Consider the following 25,408-nt stretch of genomic DNA (forward strand, 5'->3'; position numbering starts at 1 on the left):
CTTTTTCATGATATTTTCTTTTATCGTTATTGAAATTATTTAATTAATAATCTCTATTCTTATTAAATTTTAATGTTTATTTATATTTTACGCTCATCTGCGATATGACTAGACTATTATTTTGCTACTTATCATGATGTTTTTTTATTTTTTTTATATATTCTTTTTCATGATACTAGAAAGTCCACTACAAAAAAATATATTTATTGAAATGATTTTTGTAACTGTTATTTTTAAATTTATAACAGATTTTATTAATTTGAAACTTCTTTTGGAACGAAAGTCTATCTGTTGCTATATTAGACGTTACAAAAAAAATTATAACGGCTTTAGACGATGTCATTCCTTATTGTACCGGATGTTGTAACGACCAACATAACCGTTACAACAATTGACCCAATGCAAACATTGGTTTCGGAGCGGCCACTTTGAATTTATTAGACCAATTGTTGGAAAGACCTCTGCAGCGATGTTTGTTCCAGTTTTAGTAATTTTTTTTTAAATGGAGACATATTAGTGTTTGTATCTCATTTTGGTATGATTTTTGAAATGGTTCGTTGAAGTTATTGGAACGGCTTTAGAAATTGATTCAAATTTTGTGATAATGAAGTTTGTTCCCAAAATAATTATAGAAGCCGTTACAAATGTATTACGGTTTTATATAATTTATTTATATTTAAATTATTATAATATTTATTTTTACAATATTTTGTTGAAGTTTTTTTGTAATAAATTTTATGAAGAATTTGTTAAATGTGGAATACTATATAATTTATCTAGCAAGAAAATAATAACAATATAATTAACAAAATTAGAGTAGTATTTAAAAGTTGTATTTAATTATAATATACATACAAATTTAAATTTAAAATTAAATAAAAAAGATAAATTAACCACCCTAATCTAGATTATGCTCCCCGTCGGCATCATCTTCAACCTCGTCATCGGGCGCCAATGGATCATGGAGGCTGGGACTGTTGGGCGACGGAGGGCTGGGCTAGGTGGTCGGGATTTGAAAAAATAATAATTATTAAATGTATTATATTATGTATAAAATTATACTTTTGCTAATATATTAAAGAGTATTATTATAAATTAACACAAATTAAATAAAAATACACAAATTAACAGAACTTTTTTAGAAATCAGACATATTTTCTTAAGTTAACACAAATTACATAAAATTACACATATACATAAATTAACACAAACTACACATAAGATTACAGAAAAATTAAAATAAATATAAAAAAAATACAAAAAATACATAAATGTATATTTTCAGAAATTACTGAAACATTACAGTAATATTTTCAGAAAAATCAATTTAAAAATTTTTCAGAAATATTTTTACAAATTACACATACTTTCTTAAGTTAGTACAAATTACATAAAATAACACAAATCACACTTATTCAAAATTAGCAAAAATTAAATAAATTACGTAAAAATAATACAAATTATACATATTTTCAGAAATTACATAAAATTAAATCCCAATTTTTTTTTCTAATATTCATAAGATTACAGAAAAACTAAAACAAAATTTCAAAATTTTTAGAAATATTTTCAGAAATTTAGAAATTAAAAAGTTTCAGAAATTACAAAAAAGATTTCAGAAATATTTCAAAAAATTTAGAAAAATTAATTTAAAATTTTTTAGAAATTATTTTCAACAAATTGTCATAAAATATAAACTTTTAGAATTATTTTCAGAAAAATGAAAAACTTTCAGAAAATAGATATTTTAAGAAATTATTATTTTCAAAAAAATGATGAAAAACAATTTTTATCGTCAAAATATTATAAAAATAATTAACACTAAACGACATTCATATTAACAATTAACAACAATTAACAATTAAGCCAACCAATTTCTCCAACAAATTATATCATCTTTATTATCATCCTCCTCCTCAACAATGTAAAAACATACCTGGTGCTGGTGGAGGGCGGCGACTGTGGTGGTGGCAGGGAGTGGTGGTGACAGTGGAGAAGGTGGTGGTGGCGAGGAGATGGAGCTTGAGGGAAAGTGAGATTTGGGGGAGGGAGAGAGAGAGAGAGACGGGGGATTTGGTGGTGACAACGAGTGGTGGGTGGTGAGAGAGAGGTGTTTCGGTGGGGGGCAATGGAGAAGATGAATTAAAAATGGAAAAATTTTTGCTAAGTACACCTTTTATATTAGAATCTTGGAATTGTCTTGAAACTGAGATTCATATATATTCACTATATGAAATAAATTTGTATATTTATAATTATTAGTATTACACTGATGTAATTATTATCTTACATTGTTGCACTGCATGGTTTAGTTATTATATACGATCAAACCTACCAAAGAATACATACGATGAAGTTTTGGAGTATTTGGATATACAGTGTCGAGATATTATATTCGAAACATAAGAGTAGTCTTTCAATCCGGTGCATCACTGAATCAGGTCATGTAATTTTAAATCAAATAAGTAGATATGATCGAATGAACACTGTCTTATATGCATTTAAGTTTGACATTAATTTGTTGCATGGATTTTAAGATATCGTATTTCAAAATATAAGTTTTGAAATTTAAACGCACATTGTGATGGTCTTTTACATAGCTTTAGATATTTACATATTGGAATAGCTTTTGGTACTAATCTTGGAATGATCATTTGAAAATTGGATTCCCCCAATTCTTTTAGAATTTTCCGCCAAACAAATATATTAGACTGTTTTTTAAACGGCTTTATATAATGGCCTTTTTCCTCCACATTTTTACTCGGTGCCAAAATAGATATGCCAAATATTGTAAATTTTGTAATGGCTCTTGTAACACATTTTTTAAATTTTTGGCGGTTCTAAATATTAATTTTTATTTTTTCAAAAAATAAAAACTTACTCATAAAGTTATAAACTTAAATATTTTACGCAAAATTAGATAATTGGAATGGCTATTGCATCGGCTTGTGGACTATTCAAGTGTATTACGTTTTGTAACTATTTCATATTCGATTCTTGAACGAAAGTTCTATTTTTTTCAGTGGCCGTTACAATGCCAACATGGCTGTTCCAAAAACTATAGTAAATTTATAGCGGTAAAAAATTTGTACCGGTAAAAAATTTGTACCGGTATTTGTAACAGCGACGACGAATTATATATTTGGATTGACTTTTTGGCCAGATTTTTGAATGGTGAGGTTTCACAAAAATGAGAAGCCGTTAGAAATTTTTACAGCAATTTTAAAGCCGTTCTAGATTGTAACGGTCAAGTTTGTATAACGGATTTACGAATATGACTGTGTAGGAACAACCTTTTTATCTATTTTTTCGTTTCAAACATACAAAATTTTTCTCGAAAAAAACATGATGTCAGCAAATATTTTCCATTCCAAAATTGCTATGAAAGTCGTTCTAAAAAAGCCGTTACAAATACTGCATTTTTTCATAGAAGTTATTGAGGTAAAAATCTCCTGCTTTCTTATATTCTTTATATAAACTCTAATATTTATTTCTTTTACGGTGTTAGTTCTTTTTTTTTTTTTCTAATTTCTATTATAATTTGCTTGATTTAATTTTTGTACAAGAAAAAATAGATTTATTTGATGTTAATATATATATATAGATATATTTATTTTTAACGTTTATTTTGTTTACTCTACTTAATATTTTATTTAGTGTTTATTTATGTTTAAATATTTATGCTACTGTATCTTTATACACTAATTTTTTCTATATATACATTATAGCTTCATCTATCAATATTTCTTATAGTTTAATTTATTGGTCTTTCTCATACTTTGTTATTTTTTAGTTTCCTAGAAAAAGGAACATAACTATATAGTTCTTTTACCATATTTATTTAATATTAATAAGTACATATCCCGTTTAATATTAATTTATTTGTATGATTCTACTTAATATGTCTTTTATATTTCACCTTAAATGCTTATCCCTTTGTATCTTACACCATTTTATGTATATTTATATATTATAGTTTCATCTTTTATATTCTTTTAATTTATAATTTAATTTTGATAAAGGAGAACATTTTATTTTGTGATTTATTTTTTTTAAAAAAAGAATATTATCTATATATTACTAAGTTATTACCCTTAAACCTTTTAATGCACTTCAAAATATAAGCCATTAATTAATTAACTTAAGTTTTTATGGAGATAAAGTTTAATATTTTGTCGTCCAAAAGTCGCTATGAGTTGTTATAAACTTATAGCATATTACTATGTCATATTACTCAAAAAAAATTAAATTGCGAACAATATGCTTTGTGAGTTGTTATAAACTTATAGCATATTATTATGATTTTTTTTATTGCTAATCCTTTTTTATTAATGCATTCAAGCTTTTAGAGAACTACATGAAAAATATTTATTGTTGTCTTTCTTACAACTCATTAACATAAAATTCTATTTTTGCTTTATATTTTATTTCTTTGGAAGTAAGATCACTTTAGATTATGTACTTGATATAATTTTTGAGGAAGATGAATTATATAAACAAAACAATACATTTAACTAATTCTTTATTTTTATTTTTATATAGGACAAGATATATGTAAAAGCCTATCTATCTATTCAAAACTATTATGTTTTGCCCATTAATAATAAATTATTATTTTGCGTAAAAGATTGATTTATAGCACCATATATTATAAGAAACTTTATTTAATATTTTTTTAAAAAGATATATACATATATAACGTAGCACGGGAACGAAGCTTGGATATATATATATATATGTATATATATATATGATGTTGAAGATTAATGAAATGATTTTACTATATTTACGCTAAATCTATACTAATATGATTCTATGAAAGCGAAAGACCCTCAACACTTACAAATGGTGGTTAATTACATCGCTATACTAATTTTTTGTAAAATCAAAAATATCATTTAACAGAAAAGATAACTAATTATTCAATTTTTTAAATTTTAAAAAATTACTTGTTTTTCTTTCCTTCTTTTTTTTTAAAATAAATTTATTAATTTATTTATTTTATTATTATTTATAATATATTTTAAAATTAAAAAATTATTTATTATATGAACGTGAAAAAGACATTCCACTAAACTATTTTGTCCTTCTGTGCTTTTTCTTTATAAACTTAAAGGTGAAGCTAACGTGTGCATTAATTAATTAGTGCATTAAATTAAGGATAAAAGTAATAACTTATGTCCGAAACTAATTAGGCTTATATAAATTCAGTAAGACTATTTTACTAGTTCAATAAATATTAATTGATTAATTATTTAAATTTTTCGTTAAATTAACTAAATGATATTTTTTTTTCTTGTATTGATATAGTTTAGACTAGTTTATTTATTAAATAAAATAATTGGTTAGTCACATTAACTTCAAATTCAATAATTCAACCAATTAAGTTATCTTGTTAATTAATTATTAATTTAATCTTAGTTTTCAATCATCATAATGCAAAAGTAATTTATACGTGATCCCTTAGAATTACCAGCTTCTCAAAATTTTGGTGTTTAAAAGGGCATTTAGATTTGTCTGATTAGAATAATTACATTTTCTAGAAAATTTACAAATTCTCCATACACTAAAATAAAAGCTTTTTTGTGACGGGAATTTGCGACAGAACCCTTGATAATTCCGACTTGGGGTGGCATGAGACCGTCGGATCTTTTGGGACGGTCTACATTGCACCGTTGCAAGTATTGTCCTTTGTATCAACAATTTAATTCGTCAATTTCAACGGACATTCTATCGAATTTGGACCTGGAGAAGTGTTGGGAAATTCAAGGAAGATTTTGAGAAGGGAAAAGTTATAGATATATTGGAGGGATTTTTGCACTACACATATTTTTCATTCATTTTTTCATTACCACAACTTTAAGATTACAAGCCTTTATATAGAAGAGCAACCATTAAATCAATTATATATTTCAATGAATAAATATTTAACTAACAATTTTCTATGGGTAAAATTTTTGACTTGATAACTTTGAGGAGTCAAATGATGCACAATACTTGGAGAATTGCAAATTACACTTTCCAACACCCCCTCTCAATTTGTAATTCCGACTTGATTCCGAAATTGCTCAATCTTTTTTGAACATACGGGTTTAGTGAAACCATCAGCTAACTGCTCATTTGTGTTGATGAACTCCATGTAAATTTCCAGATTACTTACACAATTCATTATGAAATGGTGACGAAGTTCAATGTGATTCGACCTTGCATGGAAAACAGGATTCTTCGTCATCGCAATAGTAGACATATTGTCATACAAGATTTTTGTGGGAGTTTTTAATGATGAGAATAAGTTGTAAAAGATGATGTAAAAGAGTGCAGCAATGTTCAAAACCACAAAAAATTTCGATTTCAGCCGAGAACCAGTCCTCCCTCTATTTTCTTCCATGTGAATTCAAAGTTTTGCAAATCATAGTCCACTACCAAATTTTAGAAGAAATTTCATAGGTAAAAGTTGCAGACAGAAGATTGGAAAGAGTTTAGAAATTTGAGGACTCAACTCTCTAGCTATCTCTGTCGCGTGAACTGAACGAAAAATTGCAGCTGCGCAGCACTTTCAAACTAGATGGACTCTTCTACCCTCACGCACGACACTAACGATGGTGAAGCTGCAGTGGAGGACGTCGGAAAGGCCGCTCTAGGAGGCGAGTTCCATCAGGGAGAGGATGAAATTGGTTTATTGCTACCGATTGTTTCGGATGACGTTCGTTCTTCTTTCAACATTGAAGAATTCTTGATGCTAGCAAATAGGATTATTGATTATAGAGATGTCGCTTCCCTAACGGCGCTGGAAACCCTAAAAAGAAGTGGGAATCGCGATATGGTCCAATTCGCCCGAGCCGTGTTTTAGCAGAGTGTTTAGCGCGAGGGCTGCGCATGGCTCGCGGGCTCCCATCTGCTTTGATTCAACCGGTTTCTGCTGCACAAACAGCGGAAATGGACTCTGTTTCTATGGTTGAGTCCCTGCCGGTTTCTATTTCGATGCTAGTGGTGGCCTGTTCGAGGATGGATGCTGCTTCATCGCCAGTCCGTACGCTATTGACGACTGCAACTGTTTCTGTTGCACCATTGGTGATGACTTCTGCTGCTGCCATTGCGCCGCAACATTTTAAGCCATCAGTGGTGGGTTTGCCTCCCATGACGGGTGTTGTACATGTGCCGTCCTTGACGTAGACCGGACTTTTCGTTTGTAACTTTTCCCTGCATTCTTGCGTGAATATTCCTAATGCTAGTGACAAAATTGTAGATGCATTCCATAATTCGACCCGTAAAACTTTAGAATATGTTCCTCCATCTAAAAAAAAATGGAGAGATTGTTATTCGTTCTACGTTGGAAACTATTCGAAATGGGTCACGTCGTTGGAATTCCACGGCGGTTGGATATTTTTTGGGTAAACGTCCTTATTTCATCACCTTAAAGATTACGTTAAATCTATATGGCTATTGTTGATTGATGTTACAGCAACTTCAAATGAATTTTTCTTCTTCTGATTTAAAATGATTGTGGCAATGGAGGAGATCATTGAGGGGGGTCCACGGTTATTCCAAGGGCAACCTATAGTCTTACAGAAGTGGGAACCAGTCATGGTGATGAGAAAGTTGAAACACACACAAGTCTCGGTGTGGGTTAGAATTCAACACCTATCAATGGAATTGTGGACTGATGAGGGATTGAGTATGGTGGCAAGTGGAATAGGATGGCCGCTCTATCAGGATGCGATCACTAGAGCATGCACAAGACTAGATTTTGCTCATGTTTGTGTTATGCTTGATGTTTCTATGAAATTACCAAAGCATCTTGTTGTCATGTCTCCGATTGAGGGGGGGGGAGTCGCATGTAAAGTCGATGTAGAATATGAGTGGCTTCCTCCAAAATGCACCACTTGTATGAGCCTGGGACATGCAAAGAAGGATTGTGCGACTAATAAAGTTTCGAAGCCCTTGGTTTAGGTGTATGTTCAGCGTGCTCGGCCTCAGATAGCTGTGGCAGCTTCTGTTGCACCTATACCGCCTTCGCCTGCTTCGGAGGTTGAGGTGGCTATGGATGATAGCATGGGAGTCCCTAACACGGGAAATAGATGTGATAAAGGCAAGAAAATTGCGATGCATAATACTTTTGATGCACTAACCTATCTTGATATTGATACAGATGAAGTCACTCGGGGACCTAATAGATGCAACCCCTCATCTAGTAATCCATGCTGAATTTAGCTATATGGAATGTACGGGGACTCAACAGGCGAGACCACCAACTTGCAGTCTCTACCCTGGTTGAGGATTATCATTTACACTTTCTTGGCCTCTTGGAAACACGGGTCCAAGCAACAAATACGGTACGTATTCAACTTGCTACACTTCCTCGTTGGAAGTGGTTTACTAATTATGTGAGTTCTGGAAATCGAATATGGCTTGCATGGGATGATGAATTACTTGATGTCACTGTTATGGATATTGGTGCATAATATATCCATTGTCGTGTCCGTATGAGGAATGTGCATAATGTCTATACTATTACAATTGTCTATGGAGCGAACGATATTAGTGCCTGCCAAGAGCTTAGGCAGTCACTTATTATGCTTGCAGGGCAGTGTTCTGAGGAGATGTGGCTGGTAGGAGGTGATTTTGAAGAATCGCGGCCAGGCGGTTGACAACCGACTAGCTAGTGATGAGTTTAATGATTGTATCGTGCATACTAGCTTGCTCTCTTTGCCTATGCAAGGGGAATGAGTTACGTGGCACAACTGCAGTACTAATTCCCGTAGTTTATGCAAGCAATTGGACCGAATGCTAGTGAATGACATGTGAGTGATGAGATGGCCGAGGGCTTCCCACATAAGTTTCACACCACGTACTTCGGATCATTCCCCCTTGTTCTTAGAGGAGACGCCCAACAACAGTTGGGAGGTATGCTTTGTTTTGATAACTACCTTGGTTTATCCTCTCAGTTTATTCCTAGTGTGCAGAATATTTGGCGGCACCATATTGTGGGAATTCCAATGTACTCGGTTATGCGTAAACTCAAAGCACTAAAGCCCGTGTTTCGACAACAGTGAAGGAATAAGGGTGATTTGTCACGTAATGTGCAGCTGGCCAAGGATTTTCTTGATACGACTCAGCGGATACTCAGCATGGATCGACATAATTCTCTGCTCTTGTCGCTTGAGCATTGTTGTAGATTGATATATGCACAAGCGGTGCAACTTGAGCTTGTTATGCTTCAGTAGCGTGCCAAGATGCAATGGATGAAAGGAGGGGATCAATGCTCGCGAGTAATTTTTCGAAAAATTGCTCAGCTTCGTACAAAACGGCGAATTTTCCAAATTGATGATGAGCTTGGCCATACCCGTACCGATTACCAGGAGGTGATCCAGGAGTTTATCGGGTTCTATGGCAACTTGCTAGGGGGCAAATGGAGCAGAAGGTTTCTAGACCTTCGATACCTACGTCCGTGGGTACGCCATATTGTGCTAATGAAAAGGCACGAGTGATGATGCGCCCGGTGTCAGATGATTAGGTTAAATTGGCTATATTTGATATTGCAGCTGATAAAGCCCCTGGGCCGGATTGGTATACCTCGGGATTTTATCAAGCCGCATGGCCTATTATGGGTGCTGAAGTGACGCAGGCTGTTCGGGATTTCTTCACCACTAGCCAACTCTTGAGACAGATGAATGCTACGATTCTGGCACTCATCCCCAAGGTACACAATCCTACACGTGTATCTAACTTTAGACCGATTGCTTGTTGTAATGTTTTGTATAAAGTTCTTACTAAAATCAGTATGCAAAGAATGAGTTTGGTGATGGATAAACTTATTAGTCTAATGCAGACAGCCTTTGTTCCAGGTCGCTCTATTAGCGATAATATACTACTGGCGCAGGAGCTTTTTACAGGGTATAATCAACAGTGCTTGCCACCTCGCTGTGCCCTTATGGTAGATATACGTAAAACATATGATATAGTTGAATGGGATTTCCTCATTGCTACCTTGCAGCTCTTTGGATTTTCTAACAGGCTTATTCATTGGGTGGAAGAATGTATTACTACTACTTCGTTCTCTGTCGGGATTAATGGGAAACCATATGGTTTCTTTGCTGGTGCTCGGGGTCTTCGCCAAGGAGACCCCATGTCCCCATATTTATTTATCTTGATTATGTAAGTTTTGAATCTTATTTTGTAACAACTAATTGATCAAGACAGGAGGTTTAGTTTTCACTGAAAACGCGAGCCGTTGAGATTGGTTCAGCTTGGATTTGCTGATGACCTATTACTGTTCTGTCGGGCTGAGCTAAAGTCCGTACGAGTGCTCAAGCAGAGACTTGACTTATTTGGGGATTTGTCCGGCCTTCGGGTCAGCGCCCAAAAGAATAACTTTATTATCTCATGGTTAACTATGGGGATTCCGGATTTGCTTATTGACCAACTCCACTTCCAAGAGGGACTTTTGCCAATGAAGTATTTGAGACTTCCTCTTATCTCATCACGGCTCACTACATTGAATTGCCGATCCTTTCTGTTAAAACTGGGTCAGCGCATTAAAGGATGGGATGGCACAACTTTATCTTATGCGGGACGAGTACAGATTATTAAATCTGTTCTTACTGCCCTTAGTATCTATTGGGTGTCTGCTTTTATTCTACCCAAAGGCATCATTCGAGAGATAGAAAAACGGTTGAGGACCTTCTTATGGAAGGGATCATCTGCTAGAGGGTATGCAACGGTGGCATAGGATTGCGTATGTCGTCCTATTGATGAAGGTGGTCAAGGGATTCAAGATATTACTACTCTTAATCGTGCACTTATGGTACTCAAATTATGGCAGATTATCCGCGGCAACCAAGCTTCTATTTGGGTTGATTGGATATATCATACACGCCTGAGAAAGGTTACTATCTGGATGGCCCCTGAGCGAGAGGGTTCTTGGGTTTGGAGGAAAGTCCTTCGTGTACGGCCACTTCTCTGGCTTTTTATTAATTATTTCATAGGGGATGGAACTACTTTTTCGCTATGGCACGATCCTTGGCATGATCTTGGTCCACTCATCCAGCAGTTTTCGCAGGGCCCTCGAGTTACAAATACTATGGAGACGGACAAGGTTCCGGTTTTTCTTTTAGATGAGCAATGGTGTTGGCTCTCTATCATTGATACTCATTTCCTACAGCTCTTGCATTCTCTTCCACCCATCCATGGAGGGCCGATTGTATCCTTTGGCGGTCAAGAGATACACAACTAATAGTTGCTATGATGATTCGTTCACTACGGGGTGAATGGCCCAAGGTAGGCTAGTTTTCACTATTGATGGGCCACTTCAAAACTCCTAGACATACTTTTGTATTATAGCTGGCAATCCTTGGTAAACTCTCTACTATGCATAAGCCTTGGTTGGCTCATATTAATTGTTCCTGCGTACTTTGTTCTGATGGTGCTGATGAGACTCACGATCATCTTTTTTTTCGCTGCACTTATTCGCGTGGCTGCTTGATGGTGATTCGACGCACACTTCAATTTGATTAGCCCAACCGAGCTTGGGCTACTAACATCTTATGGGCTGCTCGTATATGGAGGGGCAAACACTATGTTTCTACGGCCTACCGCGCTCTTTTGGCCTCGTGTGTATATCATATTTGGCGTGAGCGCAACATTAGGCGATTTGATGGTGTATATAGAGATACACGCACTGTGGGTGCGCTGATGGTTCGAGATGTGCAGCAGAGGATTCTTAGTGTAGAATTACCTACTACTATTAGCACTTGTGCGCTTTACCGCTTATGGCGGATTCCTTTGCCTTTTGAGGAAACCGCTTAGATTAAGCAAGATGTATTGTACTATTATACTTTTTTTACTTAATGAAATTTACCTTTACCAAAAAAAAAAAAAGATTTTTTGTGGGAGCTTCCTGTTGTTGCTCCACATAATGTAAAATCCTTCTGAACCAAATTGCTTCACAAGCTTCGTCAGTCGAGATAATGTATTCAGCTTCTGCTGATGAGAGTGTAATCAATTTTTGCTCTTTTGGTGCCCATGAAATTATCATTGTACCTAAGCAAAATTCATAGCCCGACGTACTTTTTCGATCATTCATGGATCCAGCCCAATCGCTATATCTAAATCCATTAAGCTTATTGTCTTTCTCTTCGACATATCTAATACCAACTTTTCTTGTACCTTGAAGGTACCGCAAAACTCTCTTAGCGGCAGTAAAATGCAATTTGCTTGGATCGTGCATGATCCTTGATATTAGACTAACTGGAAACACAATATCGGACCTTGCGTTAGTCAAGTAGATCAAAGAACCTACAAGACTTCAAAAAATTTTTGGATCAACTTTAGACACGCCGTCATTTAACTGCAACTTTTCATTGACTGCAAGTGGAATCGAGATTGGCTTGCAGGTATGCATTTGAAATTTTTTACAACACATCTTCAAGATATTTCATTTGAGAAATAAAAATTTCTCCTTTTGACTGATGGACTTGAATTCATACAAAATAATTCATCAATTCTAAGTCAGTCATCTCAAGTTCCGCCATCATTGCCTTTTTGAAATCTTGCACCATGATTGGATTTGTCTTAGTATAAATCAAGTCGTAAAGAAAAATAATAAGAAAATCTTTCGTACCTTTCTTCACGTACAACTACGACTCATTTTGACTTCTTTCAAATACATTAGATTGAAAATATCCATCAATCTTGACTATTCCAAGCTCAAGGTGCTTGTTTGAGCCTGTATAATGTTTTTTTGAGGCGATAAACTTTTTCTTCTTTTCCTTGAATAATATAGCCAGTTGGCTACTCCACATACACTTCTTCTTCTAATTCGCCATTGTGAAAGGCTGGTTTAACCCAACTGATAAATTGGTAAATCCAGTTGAGCAGATGTAGCGAGAACAATACGGATTATCTCCATTCTTGCCACTGATGCAAATGTCTCTTTGAAGTCAACTCCGAGTTGTTGAGAATATCCTTTCGCAACTAAGCGAGCTTTGTATTTGTAAATTGAACCATTTTTCTTATATTTTATCCTGTAGATCCATTTTATGCCGATTACATTTTTTTTTATCTAAAAGGTCTACAAGATCCTATGCATGAATTTTCTTAATGCTAGCAATCACTTTATCCATTGCTTTTTGCTAGACTTCTTCTTTTGCAACCTCATAAAAAATTTGTGGCTCACTGACAAAAAATGCGACATCACATGAATCATATATTTCTCTGAAGCTCCAAACCTTTTTTATCGGTCTCGAATTCTAGTGCAACATTTTCACTACTTGATGGCCTTGCTCCATCACTCACGTACTTGGTTGATCAATCTGTTTTGATGAAAGTATTGGTGATATTGGTTGAGACTGAACATTCTGAACAACATCGCAACTCCATAATTTCATTTCATCAAAAATAACATCTCGGGACATTGTGAGTTTTTTGGTCCTCAGGTTAAATAATCGATATTCTTTGGACTCATCACTATATCCAGCAAGGATAAGTTTCACTCTTTTTAATCAAACTTTTTCCTTTGTTGAGATGGAATATGTGAATAAGCAATACAACCAAAAACTTTAAAATGAGTTACCTGAGGCTTTTTTTGATGTCATGCCCCATATGGAGTCTTATTTGGAACTGCCTATGTTCGTGACCGATTCAAAATATATATCGATGTATTTACTGTTTCTACTCAAAAACATTTAGAGAGTCCCTTGCCTGCCATCATGCTACGAGTAATTTCCACCATAGTGCGATCTTAGCGTTCGATAACACCAGTTTGTTGTGGGCTGTATCAAGCCGTCAATTGCCTCTGGATTCCTTTCTGTTTACAATAATCCATGAATGCCTTCTGAATAAATTCTCCTCCGTGATTAGTACAGAGAACTTTTATTTTCTTTCTAATTGATTTTCCACAAGCGTTTTGAACTCCAAAAATTTAGAAAATGCTTCTCACTTCTGATTCAAAATGTACACCCATCCTAGTGTAATCATCAACAAACAGAAGAAAATACCTGTGACCATTGAGAGAGGGAGTTTGTGTTGGTCCGTAACTGTCTGCATGCACCATCTCAGGATGGACTTTGGCTCTATAGGATATCTTCGAAAACGGTAGGTGATGCATTTTGCCAAAAATGCATCCTTCACACAGCTTATCATGATCTAAAAAAATTGGAAGCTAAAATACCATGCTTTTTCTCTTCAACAAACTCAAGCCTTTGTTGCTCAAGTGTCTGTATCTAAAATGCCAAAGATTATAATCTCCATCCATAGTATTCTGCAGAGCAATTTTCTGAGATCGTGGTAGATTGAGAGGGAGGACTTTGTTCTGAATCATCTTTACTTTTGCAACAATATGTTTCCTTTGTTTATCGATAATGATGCAAAGATCAGTATAGAACTCCACCTTATAATTTTTCTTCGATGTTGCCCCACACTAAACAAATTTTGAGTTAGTTCTAGTACATAAAAAATATCTTTGATGATATTGGTCTTCCCTCCTTTTGTCTGGATAGTAATAATTCCTTTTCCATTGATTTGAGAGATTTTCTATCTTCAAATTTCACTTCTGATGAATAAGTTTCATCGAGATTTACAAATATTTCTTTATTTTCGGACATGTGACTGCTGCATCCACTGTCCTCATACCAAATATTCTCAAATTTTTGAGAGTTTAAGCATGAATAGAATACCTGGTCACCTTTTTTCTTTTTTGTGAAGTTGGCATCTTTCTTCTCACGGTCTTCTTGATACCAACAATCTCGTTGAGAGTGCTTTGCATTTCTACACCTTTTGTATTTACTCCAACACCTGTTTCTGATGTGGGCATTTTTTCGACAAATATGACAATAAGAATTTGAGTTTTGAGTAGATCCTCTTGAGTTAGAAGTGCCTCTCCCTCCTCGACCACGACCACGATAACGACAATGAGAATTTTGGTGTCTCCCACGACCTCTTCCTCGTGATTGTGCTGACATAGTTTTTTTCATCTTGCAAGTCGTTGTCTTATTTTTCCAGTTTTTGCGAAATATTAATTGTTCTTTGAAAAGCTTGCTCCAAGTTTTGAGCTAAAAATATGCTCATCCTCTTTTCATGGGCTTCAAGGGAACATGAGCTTATTGAAAGTCAATACCGATAAATCTTTAGATTCTTTGGTTGCAGCAACGAAATACTTGAATTTACTGGTGAGCATCGTAGAACTTTCTCAATGATTTTCTTCTTCAAAAGTATCTCCGTAGTAAAAGAGAAACCTTCTTATTGTCCATTGGAACTCTGAGGACTTGATGCTAAACATCCTAAAGATCCCTCTAAAGCTGTTCCAAATGACTCATCCATTGATGGAGGACATCCTCTGGTGGTTGAAAAACAACATACCTTTCTTCTCTAACAAAAACAACAGGCTCCTCTCATATTTGCGTAAATAGTCCTCATTTCTACTCCCTAAACCCTCAAAATAAAGAATTTCAAGTTTTAATATATCCAATTTCAATCTATAATTTATTTGTAATTAAATTTATATTTTCTTAATAGTTACTAATTAGTCTCTCAATTATATATAAAATTCTATGAACGTCACATGCCACGCAAAGATACTCGCTAGAAATGAAAAGTTGATTATTTCCTAAACTATAAATCATTACAACATAAAAATCGTAATAAATCAATATGATGTACTGCAAACAAACAAAATTAATGCAAAAACTTCAATTTTGATTATGAATAATTAACATTCGTTATGATTTTACTTACAGAAAAATATTAGCCATGGTTTTTAGTAGTCGCATATATTTTGATGTTGCTTGCAAAAAATAACGGTTAATAGCCGTTTCACAACTATAATTAATTTGTATGTATCATTATTTTTTACTTTTTATCATGTAACTAATGGAAATAAAAAGTCATATGTTTTCTAAAAAATCAGAAGTGCTCATCTGGGGAGTATCTAAAGGAATTTGAGATTTCAATTGTATAAAAAGTATAGACACAAATCATGTCACATGAACTATTTATTTATATCTAGTATTAACAAGTAATTCAATAATTAATAATAAAGTCAACGTCATAGAAGTCACAAATTCATTGAAATTAAATTAGCACAGTAGATGTGAAAGTCAACTTAGAAATTTGAGATTTCAATTATATAATAAGTTTCGCATATTTTATTTGTGAAAGTCGGCTGCACACGTAAATGTGAAAATCAAATAAAGTTTTGTTTATTATCCTGTTCCTTTCATGGATCTAATAATTACGAAAGTGCAGCCAATTAATTCATGGTGGACGTTTCATGTCATTATTATTCTCTTCGAACTATTAATCAAATTTCTCTCTCTCTCTCTCTCTTCCCTAAAATTGTTAACAAATTTCAAATATAAATGTAATTATTCTTCGAGATTGTAGCTAGGATTCAAGGTCTAGACTGACTAGATCAACGATCCTTCATCATTTGGGAGTTAGGATCGGCTAGTTAAGGAACAACCCAGCTTTTTAAACTCAAAACTTTATACAAATATTTTGATGAGTTAAAATATTTAGGTGCGGGAAGAAAAAAAAAAAAAAACCTAGAAACAATATAAAGGGTTTTTGGTTGGATCCTTACGGGAACCCGATAATTCAAGTCCGCGGGGGACTTGGAGTTCATAATTTAAGTATGGGATAATTATATTTATACCTCTTGATTTATGGTCTATTTATATAAATTGTTTCTATTTTTTAGATAATTACACAGATATCCACCAAAATATCACTATTACTTACACAAACAACTCCTTTTTTTTTTGAAAAATTACACACGCCCCCCTAAAAATGTTAGTATCATTACATAAATTATTCTATAACTATGCAAAAAATAAAAATGATTTATGTAAGTAAATCATAGGTCAATTGGTGTAAATGTAATCATCCCTTTTAAGTATCGAAAAAGAAAGAAGAAAATTCATTTAAGGCCCTATTTACATTCCAGTATGGAATTTACCAAGATAAATTAAAGGGCGACTGCCTCCCGTAGTGAGGGCCAACATGATTTTTATCAAAGCAGTAGATACGGGACGCCCACAAAACAATTAGGGCTTGCGGTGGAGTATTAACGATGGTTTAACATGAAGTGTGGTATGATCCTTGGACTCCATGACCCTCTTCGTAAAAGAACTGAAAACAAATAGAACATGCAGTCAAGAGTGAAGGCCATTTCAGAGTGAACTTGTGATCTAAGATACATCACATAATTTGCAGTACACTGTTCTTTAAATACACGCATGGAGAAGAAAGCTGAACAGAAAAAATAACAAACTTGTAACAAGCTAACTACTCTTATGTATATGCCAGCGCCAGGTGGCGTCCAAATCACGAAACAACTAATAAAAACGTAAAACCAAAACTGAAGAAAACGTAACATCAGAAGTGCGCGTCTTCTTCTCTGTGACTTGCTCTGCACAAGAAAGAAAACAACAACGGTAAATTGCATCATCCCACGCCAATCTTCACTTTTGTTTCTCCACTCTTTCCAATATTTTCAACACCCCCCCCCCCCACAAGTTGGACTTGGATCAATAGCAAACAACCCCAACTTGCCCAGCAAACCATGGAACAAGGCACTACACAAAGGCTTTGTCAACAAGTCTGCAATTTGATCACGGCTACGAACAAACACTGGCAGAAGGAAACCATCCTTGTAGCAATTTCGCACAATATGACAGTCAATATCAAGGTGTTTCGTGCGCTCATGAACCACAGGATTCGCCATTATATGAATAGCCGCCTGATTATCGCAGTGAAATGGAATGGGGAGAGAAACAAATACACCAAAGTCCTTGAGCAAATAAGAAATCCACTGCAACTCGCAAGTAGTTGCAGCCATACTGCGGTACTCAGCCTCAGCTGAGGATCGTGAAACCGTGCATTGCTTCTTTGTCTTCCAAGATATGAGTGCAGGGCCAAGAAAAACGGCAAAACCAGTAAGTGAGCAACGTGTGTCAAGACAAGCACCCCAATCAGCATCACAAAATGCCTGAAGCTGAAGGGAATTAGATGATGGGGAAAAAAGGCCAAGACCCGAACAACCTTTCGAATAGCGAACCAAATGCAATGCTACAGTCCAGTGAGACTGAGAAGGGGCCTGCATAAACTGACTAAGCTGTTGCACACTATGAGATATATCCGGTCTCATAAAACAGAGATATAATAATCTTCCTATCAAATGTCGATAACGTTCAGGATCAGCAAAATGATCACCTGAATCCCTCTGCAATTTAATCTTAGGAGGTAAGGGAGTGATAGCTGACTTCGCATTCTGAAGACCATAGTCAGTGATTATGTCAAGAATATACTTGGATTGTGTAAGTGAGATCCCAGCCTCAGAGCGGGCAATTTGAACCCCAATAAAAAATCTGGCATAACCTAGATCCTTAATTGTAAATAAGCCATCAAGATAAGACTTAACCTGCGAAATAGCATCAAGTGAAGGAGCCATTAGGAGAACATCATCAACGTATACAAGGAGCCCAATGAAACCAGAAGGTAAAGCTTTAAAAAACAAGCAATGATCATTGCTTGACTGCTGGAAACCAAAATTTTTTAAGCTGTGCGTGAATTCGGCATTCTACTACCGTGAAGCTTGTTTTAGACCGTATGGTGAACGCTGAAGGAGACAAGCATGGCCATGGTCAACTTTGTACCCTTCAGGAGCCGCCATGTAAATTTCTTCATCAAGATGCCCGTGTAAGAAGGCATTGTTGATATCAATTTCATGTAAAGGCCATTGAAATGCTGAAGCAAGTGTTAGAAATAAACGCACTGTAACACACTTAGCAACAGGGGAGAACCGTTCATTGTAATCGACACCCTCAACCTGTGTATAACCCTTAGCCACAATCCTCGCTTTGTGGCGTTCCACTGATACATCCTCACGCAATTTGGACTTAAAGACCCACTTGCAACCGATAGGAGTTTTACCTGCTGACAATGGAACAACCTTCCACGTTTGATTTCGTTCCAATGCTGCTAACTCCAGTTTCATAGCTTCAACCCAGTGTGGAATGTCAGCTGCCTGCTTGTAACTTCTTGGTTCCTGCAAGACAGACAGTGAAGCTACGAATCCCAGATATGCAGAATTAGAGGCAGAGATGATAGAACAATAGGAGGAAGATGATAAGTGACAAAGTCGTTTAACCAGGATGGTTTGTGATGTTCTCTTATGGACCTACGAATGACAGGGACAGTGTTAGGGGATGATTGAGTAGTAGGAGGTGAGGAATCAAGGGATGTATCATTTATATCTTCAGTTAAGGGAATAACAGCCAAAGGAACTGTAGAAGAAGGAAGTGTGTCAGAGCAAAAGGGAAACTGATCTTCATGAAATATCACGTTTCTAAAAGTAAAGAAAGACTTCGAATCAAGGTCATAAACCTTATACCCCTTCTGCCCAGGAGGATATCCCACGAACACACACTTGGATGCACGTTTGTCAAATTTAGATAGCTGAGGTTCTGGTCTTATAGCAAAACATAAACACCCAATGACACGCAAATGGGAGTAAGAAGGTGGTTTATCATATAACTTTTCATAAGGTGATTTCCAATCTAAGACTACAGTAGGAAATCTGTTGATGAGATGGTTGGCACCCAAGATTGCATCACCCCAAAATTGATAAGGGAAAGATGCCTGAAACATAATAGAACGTGCAATGTTTAGCAGAAACCTGTGCTTACGCTCCGCAACTCCATTCTGCTGTGGAGTATAAGCACAACTTGTTTGGTGAACAATCCCAGAGATTTGAAGAAAGTGTTGGAAGGAGAAGCTAAGGAATTCACTTCCATTATCAGTGCGTATGGCTTGTACCATTTTGTTGAATTGTGTATGAATAAGTTTGCAAAAGGTTTGAAAGATTTCTAGAGTTTGGCTTTTGAATTTCATGAAAAAGGTCCAGGTTGTTCTAATGTAATCATCTACCACCGTTAAAAATAATGACAACCATTAATGGTGGCCTCTTTATATGGTCCCCAAATGTCCAAATGCACAAGAGAAAAAGCGGAACTGGAACGTATTGTGCTAGACTCAAAAGGTAACTTATGCATTTTGGCCAGGGGACAGATATCACAAGAACTCAAAGTACAGCCATTGAAGGCAAGTTTGTAATGTGTTTCATTGAACTACTGGACAAGTGTCCGAGCCTTTGATGCCAGAGAATTAAATGATCCATGTCAAAAGTATAAGAATGCGAACTACATATAGATTTTAAAGGACTACGAGTTTCTGATACAAGCTTGGACTCGAGAATATAAAGATTCTTTAACAAGTAAGCTGTGGCAAGGACCTTTTCAGTCTTCAGGTCCTGCAAAGTGCAAGAAGATGTTAGAAAAATGAATTGAATGGATGAGGCAGCACATAATTGTCTAACTGAAAGAATGTTTACAGAGAACTCAGGTATGTGAAGGACATGATCAAGCTTGATTTCAGGTGTAAGCTGTATGGAACCTATATGGAAGACCTTTTGTGTGTGACCATTAGGCAAATGGATAATGAGAGGATCAACAAGTTTAGTATGAGAATTAAAAAAATGGGATATCTGCACAACTGTGATTAGTCGCACTACTGTCTATGATCCAAGTACTAGAAATTACAAAGGTAGAAGTGGCACTGCTACCTGCAAAATTGTCGAGCTGTGCGAAGTTGATTCTGAGAGGGTCTGATGGTGTCTCATCATTCATTAGCTTTCTCATCTCCAACCGTACAAGTTCAGTCAAGTTTGGGTAATTGTTCTCAGCAACTTTCATCCCAGATTCATCAGTCATCAATGCACTGTATCCTCTCCCTCTACCTCCAGTCTTCTTCTTTTGTTCTGCCATATCTTTATACCATTCTGGTATCCCATGTAACTTAAAACATGAATTCTTTGTATGCCCTGGCTTTTGACAATATTTACACATTAATTGTCTCTTGTCAACAACAGTTTTTTCTTTCTGTGATTATATCCTTTAATATGAATGGCAGCACCACTGTTAGATTCTATGTTACTGAAGTTCGTTTGCATCTGTTTTTCTATTCTAATCAACATAGAATAGGCTTTGGTAATCGTAGGTAGAGGTTCTAAGAGTAGTATTTGGCTTCTAGCTTGTTCATATACATTTTTCAGACCAACTAGAAATTGTATCAAGTGATTTGAAGCACTCATGTCTGCCATGGCCTTATTAACCCCACATGTACATCCTGTGCATACACATTTTGGTGCTGGTGCTAAGCACATAAGCTCATCCCATAGCCGTTTTAATTTGGTATAATACTCAGTTACTGACATATTACCTTGCGTAACTTGCCCAATCTCCCTCTGCAACTGATAGATCATGGGGCTATTGCTTTCCCCAAAGCGAGCCTCCACTTCAATCCAAAGTTCGCGTGTTGAACCTACGTACATGAATGACTCTACTAGTTCTTTTGTCATGGAATTCAAGATCCTGGTAGTAACCATGGAATCTATGCGATTCCATCACTTAAACTCATATGTGTTGGTAGCAGGATGAGCAGCCGTTCCATCAATAAAATCCACTTTCATCTTTGCTGTAAGAGCCCTTTTAACAGCACGGCTCCAAGCAAAATAATTGCTCCCAGTGAGCAAGGCAGATACCATCACCATCCCAGGGTGATCCGACGATTGGAGCTGCATAAACTCCGGATCAGAAATGCCACGAGAAGTGGCTTCATTGCTAAATTCTGCCGTCGCCATGGCAGAACACAATATAGTGATCAATATAGTAGAAAAGGATATCAAGAGACCTTCACAAGGAAGGCTCTGATACCATGTAAAAGAACTGAAAACAAATAGAGAAGATGAAGTCGAGAGTGAAGGCCATTTCAGAGTGAATTTGTGATCTAAGATACATCACAGAATTTGCAGTACACTGTTCTTTAAATACACGCATGGAGAAGAAAGCTGAACAGAAAAAATAACAAACTTGTAACAAGCTAACTATCCTTATGTACATGTCAGCACCAGGTAGCGTCCAAATCACTAAACAACTAATAAAAACGTAAAACCAAAACTGAAGAAAACGTAACATCAGAAGTGCGCGTCTTCTTCTCTGTGACTTGCTCTGTACAAGAAAGAAAACAGCAAAATAGTAAGCTGCATCATCCCACGCCAATCTTCACTTTTGATTCTCCACTCTTTCCAGTATTTCCAAGACTCTTTGGCCAGGACACCTCCTAACTTTTAGAGCCCTTCAAGTGGTTGACTTACTAAACCCATTGGATGGAACTTGCAACCCACAAAATAATAATAATAAGAATTGTTTATTAAAATAAGAAAAATTGTCAATGGAATAGGCAAAATCAAGGTTCTATAAAGAGGGGTTCTCTTAGAGCTGTCGTATGTGAAAATCCTTGTGAGATGGATCAGTTTGTTATTGCTCTCCTTTCAGTCCTGGTACTGTCCATTGTATGGTTCATAAAGGTATTTTTCAATTTTGCCAAAAGAACTCCTCCCTTGCCACCCGGGCCTCGAGGCTTGCCCATCCTCGGATACTTGCCGTTCTTGGGCAAGAATTTACTCCATCAGTTCGGCGATTTGGCACGCCAATATGGCCCAATCTACAAACTCTATCTTGGGAACAAACTTTGCGTCGTGATCAACTCACCATCCCTCCTAAAAGAAGTGGTTCGCGACCAAGACTCGATCTTCGCTGATCGTGATGCTAATATTGCAGCGCTAACAGCAACCTACGGTGGAAATGACATTGCGTTTTCGCCGCACAATTCCCGATGGCGGGCGATGCGAAAAATATTTGTCCGCGAGGTGCTCAGTAGCAGCAGTCTCCAGGCATCGTACAGTCTTCGAAAGGACGAGGTCAAAAAGGCCATCAGAGATGTGTACAATAATACAGGAAAACGGGTCCAGGTTGGTGAACTCTCATTCCGAACTGAACTTAATGTCATAATGAACATGTTGTGGGGAGGCATAGTTGAAGGGGAAGAAGGCCAAAGAGTGGGAGACGAATTCCGAGAAGTGGTCATCAAGCTTATAAATTTGATCGAAAAGCCAAATATTGCGGACTTTTATCCAGTCCTTGCTCGGTTTGATATTCAAGGTGTAAAGAAAGAGATGGAGGGTTATGTGCAGTCTCTGGACAGGATTTTTGAGGACATTATTGCTAGATATAGAAAGAAGTTATCGGGAGAAATAAAGAAAGAAGGAAAGAAGGACTTCCTTCAAGTCTTGTTAGAGCTAAATGAGAGAGAAGATTCTGAGATGTCAATGAGTTTGACACAAATCAAGGCCTTATTTGTGGTAAGCTTAATCTTATTATTATGTTGGCTAAGTGATAAAATAATTATTTTTTTCTCCATTTAATCATCAAAATTTTTCTTTCAAGACTACATAAACTCACACATACAAGAAGAAGAAATATATATACATATATATTTTTTATTAATTATCATATGTAAATGGCTATATATTAATTGTTATATCTTTAAGGTAGATCAAAATGTTAGTTATAGCTAAAAATGATTGGAGATGTTTTCATCATAGTTAAAACTATGATCAGTTCATTAGCCATTGTAAAATTATAAAATCTTTTTAATTTTAGTTTCAAAGGTCCCTTTTTAATCCAACACTATTTCAGACTACGTTATGTTTGGTTGGATCATTCTCTTGGGATTTCATCATAAATTTAAAAAATTTAATTTTATCACATCTCTTTATATGAAAAATTAGTATGAAATATCACGCTTTTCATAGCAAATAGAACTCTCACTAAATTTAAATAAATTTTTATTTTGTCTCGTCTTTTTGTATAAAAAAAAATATTGGAAACTATCGTAATCCAAACACATTATGATGACTTTATGTCCTTTTGTTACAAAATCTATCAGAAAGTGTACTAATCCACTGTAAGAAAATGACTTAAGACCATGAGAAAAAAATCTATGTTGAGTTAATTAACAAATAAAATTATTGTTGATAATTTATGAAATTAGTCAATACAAGAAATTTACTTGCTGATAAATTTAGCAGCAAAAAATTAGTTGATAACGAATATAGCAACGAATTTTTTAAAATATATATGAAATAGTGTAGGTTAATAACGAAAATTTTACTTACTAACTAATTAAATATTAATTTTAATATCAAATATTTTATAATTATTAAGTGATTTTCTTATAATGATATTAATATACTTTTGTTTGTCACATGAAACCCGATACAAAAACAAAATTCACTTGAAAATATTGAATCTTGAGAGTAAAACTAAAACCAAACAAGACCATTTTTGCATTATATTAGTTTTAGTTGATTGTGCTAGAGAACTATTTGATATTAAGGTTTAGAATTTGTTCATCAACTATTTTGGATGACAGGATATTGTAGCAGGCGGGACAGACACTACAGCAGCAACGATTGAGTGGGCAATGGCCGAACTTCTGAATAATCCAAAGGCCATGGAAAATGTACAGAACGAATTATCTGAGATGGTGGGAATGAACACTGAAGTTGAAGAGTTCCATATACCAAAACTGAAGTACTTAGAAGCAGTTCTCAAAGAAACAATGCGTTTACATCCAACTATACCCCTCTCGGTCCCAAGGTCTCCAACCCAAACTTCGATAGTTGGGGGATACACCATCCCAAAAAGAACCAAGGTCTTCATAAACATCGGGTGGATCCAAAGGGATCCTTCTATTTGGGATAGTCCATCCGAATTTAAGCCAGATAGGTTTCTATACGAAAATAAAAATTGTGATTTTAGTGGTAACAATTTCCATTATCTCCCTTTTGGATCGGGAAGAAGGATTTGTGCTGGCCTGCCCCTTGCGGAGCGAATGCTGATGTATTTACTAGCTTCACTTTTACATTCGTTTGAATGGAAGCTACCAGATGGTGAAACAGTCGATATGTCGGACAGGTTTGGAATTGTCACGAAGAAAAGTACACCACTGCTTGCTATACCCACCCCCAGGTTACCCGAACCAAACTTGTATGCATAATTATTTCATATCGTGTAAGTAGAATTTCTGGCCTTGTTGAATAAAGTAGGAAGTTGCCGTTGCTAGAAGATCATAGGACTTCCTGTACGTACACATATGTATGTGTTGTGGTTTAAATTCCAGGAAACTCTTAGTTATTTGAATTGTGTTTTCGGTTGAACACAAGAATCTTTGTTTAACACCCATTGACCTAGGAATATGATAAACTTCTCTAGTGCAGTATATATATAATGCAGAAGGATTAATGCTAAATGATTTAACATGAGGTGAAATTGCATTTTTCTTCCGCAAAGGCACTGCAAGAAAATGTAATATTCGTGATGAAATATTAAGTGATGATTTTAATATTATCAATAAAAATGTATTAGAGACTAGGTTTTATTGAAAAAATATTTGTTTATATTATATTTAGACATTATTTATCCATTAATGGAGGAAACTCTTTAAAAGAAAA

At 35.4% G+C, this 25,408-nt stretch overlaps 1 protein-coding gene across 1 annotated transcript; it reads left to right on the forward strand.

Annotated features, from left to right (window-relative positions):
- Window positions 1–21,883: 21,883 nt before the first annotated feature.
- On the forward strand, window positions 21,884–25,091 carry LOC105156278 (cytochrome P450 76C4). The gene is made up of 2 exons (XM_011072375.3): window positions 21,884–23,254; window positions 24,328–25,091. The coding sequence occupies exons 1-2, from the start codon at window positions 22,358–22,360 to the stop codon at window positions 24,952–24,954; spliced, it is 1,524 nt and encodes a 507-aa protein (XP_011070677.1). The 5' UTR covers window positions 21,884–22,357; the 3' UTR covers window positions 24,955–25,091.
- Window positions 25,092–25,408: the final 317 nt, after the last annotated feature.

The sequence above is a fragment of the Sesamum indicum genome, linkage group LG1 (assembly GCF_026168435.1).
Source record: "Sesamum indicum cultivar Baizhima isolate 11 linkage group LG1, ASM2616843v1, whole genome shotgun sequence".
Classification (NCBI taxonomy): domain Eukaryota; kingdom Viridiplantae; phylum Streptophyta; class Magnoliopsida; order Lamiales; family Pedaliaceae; genus Sesamum; species Sesamum indicum.